At 46.6% G+C, this 8,947-nt stretch overlaps 1 protein-coding gene across 1 annotated transcript; it reads right to left on the minus strand.

The window, feature by feature from the left end:
- Positions 1 to 1,799: 1,799 nt before the first annotated feature.
- Positions 1,800 to 7,654, minus strand: LOC132114069 (uncharacterized). The gene is made up of 4 exons (XM_059522208.1): positions 7,455 to 7,654; positions 2,824 to 2,956; positions 2,523 to 2,640; positions 1,800 to 2,251 (listed from the first exon to the last, which is right to left on the minus strand). The coding sequence occupies exons 1-4, from the start codon at positions 7,543 to 7,545 to the stop codon at positions 1,955 to 1,957; spliced, it is 639 nt and encodes a 212-aa protein (XP_059378191.1). The 5' UTR covers positions 7,546 to 7,654; the 3' UTR covers positions 1,800 to 1,954.
- Between the last annotated feature and the right edge of the window lie 1,293 nt (positions 7,655 to 8,947).

Here is an 8,947-nt window from a genome sequence, read left to right on the forward strand (position 1 = left end):
GGTAAATGACATGGTGATTCTTTCAGCCAGACCCAAGGAACGAAATGTGATGGAAGGCATCAGGTTAGTGTTGTTTTTATTATCATTAAAGGAACACTCCACTGTTTTTTCATATAAAACTGTTATTCCCTTAACTAAGATGAGTTGGTACAAAATAAAACATGGCACTTTTCTAAGCGGGTAAAAAGGATAACTATAATGTATGGTGGAATAGCACTTGGGAGCACTACCATATTTGCACTTGGCAGCACTTTGACTCGGCGCAGTAATATCATCACTCCTAAAAGGATATTTCTGTGGATATTACTGCGCCGAGTCAAAGTGCTCTCAAGTGCAAATATAGTAGTAATGCATTTTCTGTAGTAATCAGTGAGACCTCAGATAAAGTAGTAACCTCATCATATGATACATTGTATGTTTAAATAAAGCTTTTTTTATTATTGTTCATACAACTTATATGTAACTTACTTCATGGCTCATAAAAAAAAAACCCCAAAAAACCCCACTTGTATTGTTTTTTACATAGGAGCAACTTGTATAAGGGTGTCAGATCAGCTCTGCCTGAACCTTCCACACTCAGGGTGGATGAAGTCTACCATGATGTTCCAAGTGATGTGGCTCCACTGATAACAGCTATGGCTATGGACATTAATGTTGCTCTGGTTGACTCTGCATTTGGAAAAGTGCAAGAAGGAAGTGTGTTATCCTATCATATGCCAGCAAAAAGAGTTGCAAAAACCTGTCCCCACACAGATGCTCCTTCTCCCCCACAGCTGCCACTTCAGGGTTACAGGCTGGGACCCTCTACCTGCTCTTTTGTCTGCACTGAACATCAGCAGCACCACATCATGTCCCTGGAAACAACTTTGGAGAACGCACACAAAATTGCCAACAGCAAAAAAGAGCAGAGTTCCTGCATCGAGTGGCACCAACTGAGGCGGCCCCGCATCACCACCTCCAAGTTCAGAGAGGTATGACACACCAGGGCACAGAGTTCTGCTGAAAATCTTCCCAAAAGACTTCTGAGACCTAGCCATCAGAGTGCCGACATGAGGAGGGGGCTTGACATGGAACCTGCAGCAGTAGAGGAGTACTGCAGACAGAGTAAGGGAGGTTAACCACTATGCCTGCGGCTTCCTTATCCACCCTGATGCACCCTGGATGGGGTCATCACCTGATGGCATTGTGTACGATCCAAAGGGACAGACAGTGCTTGGCCTTGTTGAAATTAAATGCCCCAATGTTGCAAGTTGTGCTGACTGCCCATATATTAAGATCAGTGAGGGCACACACACATTAAGGAAATCTCATTCCTACTTTTTGCAAATCCAGGGCCAGATGTTGATTTCTGGTTTAGACTGGTGTGACTTTGTTGTCTACAAACAGGAGGACATGTTTATTCAGAGGATTCCCAGAGACCATGAAATCACCAAAACAATGACAGTAAAATTGTATTTTTATTTTTATTTTTATTGCTACCTCTTTGCATCCCTAAATAATTAGATTCTGATTGCCTGTCACACTTCTTTATATAGTTCTGTTAATTTCTTTTTTCTCTATTTCTCTTACTGGCAGTAACTCTCTTATTAGTTCAATCCATTTCAAAATATTTGTACATATATATTTGATTCAAGTTTTTTTCATAGTTCGTCAGAAGACATGCAACATTATACAGCTGATTAATGTTGCCAAAAAGCCGTAGTGGAATCTCTGTGTCAAAGAACTTGTGTTCCTTAACACACCGTATGAGGCGCTCAACATGCACCCTGAGGCATGCAATTGCAATTGCCTCAAAGATCTCAAAAGGGAGAGAATTCAAAACTCTTGCGTGATCTGTTTGTCACTGATGGAATTTGAGAAAATACATTTGTTGAGAAATAAATGTGACCGCCCCATGAGTAGCCACTCCAAGCAGCCCTTTGAGAGTACAGTGGCACTTGTATGCTGGGAACATTTAACTTTGAAGAAGAGGTGATGAAGGGCACTGGCAACTTAGCTCTGTGCAGTCCAGGATGACTGTAGTGTCTGCATAATCCTTAAACTCAGATGGCAGATGTGCCCTTATTTTCTCCTCTGGTATCCAGATTCTCACAGACTCTAGCACAGTGTACAGAAAGTTGTTCCACGTTGAAATGATCCGACTGACTGTGGACTCCATACCGGTCAGCAAGATTACGCTGTTTTGAACCCAGTGCCAGGTACTGTAGTTGAGAAACATGAACACCTCATCAATGGGCTGCAGGAAATGAGTCTTTTCAAAAGAAATACAATTTGTGTTATGTTTCTCTCAACCTCTATTAGCCCTGATCTGTGTTAAAGGGATAGTTCACTTCAAAATGAAAATCATATACTCAGTGAATTTCTTTCTTTCTTCAAAATATCTTCCTTTGTGTTCAGCAGAAGAAAGAAATTCATACAGGTTTGAAACAACTTGAGGGTGAGTATATGATGACAGAATTTTCATTTTGAAGTAAACTATCCCTTTAAGTTGTATTGTATGGTCCATGTAAATAACTACTTACTACAGTGGAACTTGGCTCTGTAAAGGTGCCTCTCTGTGCTTGTGTCACACTGACCATATATGGCAGTGATGGCTCTATTAAGGCCCAGAATCTCATCAGCAGGTCATAGGATGCAAATCTAAATCAATACAATTCAGATATAAGCATTTAAATATTATATCAGTGTATACTATTAAATTACTAGGAAGCATTTCAAATATACAACTCTGTTAGCCTTCTCTCTCTCTCACATACACACACACACACACACACACTATATCTCTTGTTGCAAAAGTATTACAGAACAATCTGGATATTTTACCTTGTGAAAAAATGTATGTCCTTGTCTGAGGCAGCAAAACGATGAATTCCAAAGCGCTGATTCATTGTAAGCTTCTCGACGTGTTCCCTCAGCTTGAGAATCTCATCTCTGAGAGACATGCTGTCATCAAGGGCTAAATCAAAAACGTCTCCGGTTACTCACGTAACCTTAGTTCCCTGAGAGGAGGGAACGAGACATTACATATGGGGAAATCCATTTCCTCGTTACCTCCTCTCAGGGAACTAAGGTTACGTGAGTAACCGGAGACGTTCCCTTATCGAGTCGTTCTCTCGACTTTACGTATGGGCAGCAATAAAACCCCCGCTGTGTGGAAAAAACTGTCCAGCCTGGCTCGCATTGAGCCACAGTAGAGCATAAGCACTAATTCGGATAGCGCTAGCTCTAGGTCGGGTACCGGACCTGTTTGAAACACCTCTTGGCACCGAGTCGAATCGGCTCCTACATCATCGTAATCCCGTGCAACCAGATAAGCAACACTGGTGTGATATGGGGAAAATGCAGCAAAATGTTGGTGCTTGGGAATACACTGCCGGCTTATAATGTGGGCATAATAAGGGGACCACATTAGATAGCTAATGAATACATCAACCTCAGCTATTACTAAAATAGCTGACACTGTCTATACGACCTGGTCGAAACCAGGGCTAGGAGTTTTATACCCATAGCCTAGTCCAATGACTGCTCAACTCCATTCTCCTGCACTGACAGCACATGTGATGCGAACAAGAGAATGTCCAAATTATAGAATCTCACAAATGTGTTGCGAGACGACCAGCCCGCTGTGAAACAAAGGTCCTGAATAGACATACCTTTCGCCCAAGCCCATGACGACGCAAAACTCCTTGTGGAGTGGGCGTGCACCCCGATTGGGCAGGCGGTTCCCTAGGAAGCATAAGCCAGTTGCACAGCCTCCACTATCCAGTGTGATAGCCTCTGCTTCGACAGTGCGCTGCCCTTCTTGGCACCCGCGTAGCAGACGAAAAGCTGCTCTGACGTTCGAAACTGGCTAGTTCTGTTCACATAAGCATGCAGGGCACGCACGGAGCACAAAGCGCACTTCTGAGACACTGAATTACTGTCATCCTTGGGGAAAAATGCTTGAATTGTAACTATCTGAGCTCTGAACTGCGTTGAGAGCACTTAAGGCGAATAGCCACGTTTGGGTAAAAGTCTGACCATACAATCGTCCGGTCCAAACTGCATACACGCGCTGTTCACTGACAGGGCATGTAAGTCTCCCACTTGTTTCCCGGAAGCTAGCACGAGCGGTAGCGCCGTCTTAAATGAGAGCACTTTAAGGTCGCTAAACTCGGCTGGTTCAAAAGGTGGGTCGGACAGCGCACTAAGCACTAACGACTCCCCGAAGAAAGCTCGTTATCAGGGGGTGCCTCCCCACTGAATGGCCGTCTAGCAAGTCACGAAAAATGGTGATAGCGGCCATGTAGACTTTCACTGTAGATGGAGAACTGCCAGCATCCAGAGGTTCCTTTAGGAAGGTCAGAATAATGGAGATATCGCAACTCCTGGGGTCCTCATTTTTGTCAACACACCAGTTAGCAAATAATTTCCACTTCAGAGTGTATAAACGCCTCGTCGAAGGGGCTCTAGCCTCTGCTATTGTCTGCAGCACTCGCTGATATACTCCACGCTGATCTGCCACACATGCAGGTCCCAAAGCTCTGGGTTGGGGTGCCATATGGTGCCCCTCACCTGGGATAAGAGGTCCCTTCTCGGCGGGATCCGCCACGGGGGAAGCAGTGACATGTTCACCAGTTCCGGGAACCATGGCTGGTTGGGCCATTTGGGTGCTACCAGGATCAACGCATATCTTTCCTCCCTGATCTTTTGCAGCACCAGCAGCATTAACTTGACTGGGGGAAAACCATACTTCCGTCCCTTGGGCCAGCAGCTCGACAGAGCGTCTCCCCCCCCAGGGGGGATGCTGTCAGGGAGAAGTACAGAGGGCAATGAGCATTTTCCTGCGACGCAAAGAGGTCGATCTCCGCTTTGCCAAACAGATTTCCAGATCATATAGTGATACATCCGTAGTGACCACCACATGTCTGACAACTCTGCCCATAGCAGCATCCTGCTCGAACATGGTCGTGCCGAACCAAAGCGCCAGAGTCTCGAGAAATGAACACGTTATGATAAGGCGTTCCGTTCCCGCTCTCCACGCCCGCGGCTTCACTCGGCTTTGTAACCAGTGTTGAAGAGGTCTCATGTGCAACAAGCCCAGTCTGCAGATGGAAGCTGCAGCCGCCATCAGAACGAGCAACCTCTGAAACGTTCTTAAGGGGATTGCTCTGCCTTGAACGAAGAGGGCTAGTGTATTGTGAATCGACTGGATTCTCGGCTCTGACAGCTTCGCGATCATAGTGCGCGAGTCCAGTATCATACCCAGGAATGTGATATATTGGCGCAGCTGCAGTGTGCTCTTCTGAATGTTCACAGACAGCCCCAAACCTGTCAGGTGGGTGAGGAGTCTGTGTTTGAGTTCCTCGAGAGCACTTCTTGACCGCACGATGAGTAACTAGTCGTCGAGATGGTTCATTATGCGCATTACACTGAGCTTCAGGGGAGTGAATGCTGTATTCATGCACATTGTAAATACGCAGGGAGTCAAAGCGAGCCCAAATGGCAGCACTTTGAACTGGTATGCCACACCCTCGAATGCAAAACACAGGAAGCGTCTGTGATGTGGGGCTATCTGGATGTGGAAGTATGCATCCTTCAGATCCACTGCAATGAAGTAATCGTCGGGCTGAATGTGCGCCAGGATCTGCTTCACAGTTATTATCTTGAACATGCGTTTCGCGAGAGCTTTGTTCAGTAATCTCAGGTCTAAGATGGGGTACATACCTCCATCCTTTTTCGGAACTAGAAAATAATGGCTGTAGAAACCAGGATTTCTCCATTCCCGGGGCACTATCTCTACTGCTTGTTTGGCCAGGAGAGAGGATATTTCTGCTCGTAGTAGCGGGCGCTCTGTTCTGATACTTCTGTCATAATCACACCGCCGAAGCGGGGTGGTCCGCGAACGAACTGGAGCGTATAGCCACGTTTTATCGTGTTGATCACCCAATAAGATGCTGCCGGGAGCGTCGCCCACGCGCTCCGATGACTCAATACAGCTGGCATTAATGCATGCTGCGGCGCCAGCCACTGGGGAAGCATTTACTGCTATATGAATGGCAGGTGACTCGTCCGCGGTTTCTTGCAAGGAAACATCCAAGAACTGCCTCTTTTCAGCATCACGCATGCCGGACAGCATCAGCCACAGATGGCGATGCAGGACCACAAGGCTGCTCATATTGTGGCCGATTCCCTGCGCAACCTTCTTCCACGAGAGCGCGATCCGCAGTCGTGCACAGCTTCCTGAGCGACTCTGGGTCCGGGCTTCCCTCGTCCAGGGACCCCAGGAGCCGAGTTTGGAAGACCTGCAGGATTGCCATCGTGTGGAGGGCAGATACTGCATGTCTAGCCGATATATACGCCTTTTCGGCGATGTGAGCAGTAGCTCGACATGGCAAAGAGGCAGTCTTCCAGCCCGGAGAAGACGCCAGGTGGGCCGCGATTGCATCCTTGTAGGGAGGCGGTCGAGCGTATCCTAATTTCTCCGCCCCTTCCACCGTCGTCAGCAGCTGGGTCCCCTGTGCATGTGTTCGGACTGAGTAAGGGGAGCGCCATGACCGTGTGAGTTCCTCGTGGACCTGAGAGAAAAAGGGCGGGTGTCTCTGCTGGGCTTCAGCCTGATGGCCCGCGGCAAGGAAGGATCCGTCCATCCATCTCTTAGACGGCAGCTCCTTGGGGGCTGTCCACTCCAATTCCATACCTGCCACCGCCTCCGTGAGGATCGCCATAAGCTTCGCATCCAGCGAGGCGGGGGGCGACTTCAGATGGGGCCTTGGACCACGCTCCCGGGTCGGAGGAATTTGTAGACATGGCGTAGTCCTTGTTATATCTAAACGAGACCATTTCCCACGTTTCTAGTGGAGGGTGGGAACTGGCCTCGGAGTATGAGAGGGGATCTTTCACTTTTAGGATAGTGTGGGCGTTGGGCCGATGCCAATACCTCAACAATATCCGTCGACAGAGCTCTCTGCAGTCTCTCGGTTCAAGGCTCGACGGCAGCGGACGGGGTAAACGCAGGAGATACAGGGCCACCGCTACGGGTAACGGCCAGCCTAGCACGAAGGATCTTGATGGGAAGCTCCTCACAGGCACGACATCCCAATCCTTCGAATGCCGCCTCTGCGTGAGCCCGACCCAGGCACAGCACACACTGCTCATGTGCGTCCGGAAAAACAATGGGCCCACCATACATGCGGCAAAGTGACTTTTTAAGAGAAAAATCGCCAGAACGCGAGAGGGGATAATTTTCCACAATTGTCCGCTCTGAATGCGTGAATCCAGAGCGAAACCAGACTCAAGTGAAAAAAAAAGATTCTGAGGTATTTTGGGGCCCGCCGTCACCTATATTGATGGCTGTCAGCCAATCAGGTGGGGGCGGGGGCGCCATTGGCTATTTGCAAGCAAAAGAGTTATTCAATCAGACTTCATAATTTCGAGGAAATGGATTTCCCCATAAATAATGTCGAGAGACAGACTCGATAAGGGAACCGCAGTATCTGAAGCCGAAGCGTAGTCGTGGTCCATAAGGATATCAGCTTTCTCGCCTGCGTCGCCGTCATCCTCCATCGTCGGAGGCGGACGCTCTCTCCTCTACCACACCCCCGGTTGTGAAGTGGGAAGGGTGAAATTGTTCCACTCAAATAGTGCTGGGACAGCACTGTTTGTTTAATAGCCGTCTCCCCATCTCTGATACCGGCTCACGAACATCCTCCTTGTTAAAATGCCGGCTACATACTGGGGTATGGGGAGTAACTGTGATTTTGTTCCTCCGGATAGCTACTAGCCATTTTCGCCTGATTTCCGTGACGGATAGAAATGTATGAAAACTAAGTAAACAGTTGTACTTGCTCGAAGCTTGACACAGAGGCACACAGCAATGCTCGGCTGTACTGTAGATGGTTCGCTGAAATTTTAACATTTTCTTACTAGTCATATTGTAGTTGCCATTATATCGCTTTGTAAACAATCGCCTCAGCGCTAGCGGAAATGGCTTAGCAGGCTTAGATTTTAGCGGAAGTACATTATCACCTCTGTGTGCATATAGCCTATTGGGCTTGGAGCTAAACTCTGAAAAAAAGAGAAGACAACCAATTTCATGATGTTAAATTTGATTCATAAATATGCACAACATCTGAAAATGCACAAAGATGAGAAGAAAGCTATGTGTTTAATGAGAGTTTTCAACACACTGAAAAATAAGCGCAATATTACACAAAGATGAATTTTCTTTTATTCTTATTATTCTTCTTGCAATAAGTTACAATTACCTTGTGATTTATCAATGATTTTCAGTCTCTGAAATAGAGACGATCTATCAGTGATGAACTATTATGTACCCCGTTTTTATCTGCGAGGCGTTCATTACACATTTTCCCTGTGTGTTAAGATCCATAATTATGACTGTTGAATGTCTGACTTGACTCAATGTATTTTACCCTGTCCCCAAACATATGATTCGACTATCAGTTGAATATCGGCAAGATTAGAAAATTCAGATTCGACTATAAAAAGCCTCAGTTGGGGACACTCCTAGTAATCACAATGTTATTATTTTACTGTATTTTAATCAAATAAATGCAGCAGTGGTGAGCGTAAAAAAATTATTTTAAATACATGATCAATCTGACCCTTAAACGTTTGAATGGTAGAGTATGTTTGAGACGTGCTGCCTTTGGTCTCGTACTCTATTGCATACGTTGTCAGTGTTGTGCGCTTGCTTAGACCTTTGTTGTGATAAACAGTAAAGTGTGTTCAGCTGAATTCAATTTCCGTTTCGTCGGGTTTAAAAAAGATTAGTATACCGCGGCAGCGGTCGCAGCAGCCCTACAGTTAAGCCCTCCTCGTGTGAAGACCGAAGAGTGTAAAGAACATCGACTCTACCGTGCGACTCCACCGGGCAGGGACACCGGCAGGGAATACAAGTATTGTTTCGATTAATCTTTTTCCTTCTTGTTTCATTTCTGTTTCA

Source organism: Carassius carassius, chromosome 33, assembly GCF_963082965.1.
Source record: "Carassius carassius chromosome 33, fCarCar2.1, whole genome shotgun sequence".
In the NCBI taxonomy this organism is placed as follows: Eukaryota; Metazoa; Chordata; class Actinopteri; order Cypriniformes; family Cyprinidae; genus Carassius; species Carassius carassius.

Excerpts from the sequence above, each read along its gene's own strand:
- LOC132114069 (XM_059522208.1), bottom strand. The coding sequence starts at position 7,545 with ATGGAGGATGACGGCGACGCAGGCGAGAAAGCTGATATCCTTATGGAC. Across the intron at positions 2,641-2,823 it reads GACATACATTTTTTCACAAG|ATTTGCATCCTATGACCTGC; the intron begins GTAAAATATCCA and ends GTATTGATTTAG. Across the intron at positions 2,252-2,522 it reads CAGAGCCAAGTTCCACTGTA|ACTCATTTCCTGCAGCCCAT; the intron begins GTAAGTAGTTAT and ends TCTTTTGAAAAG.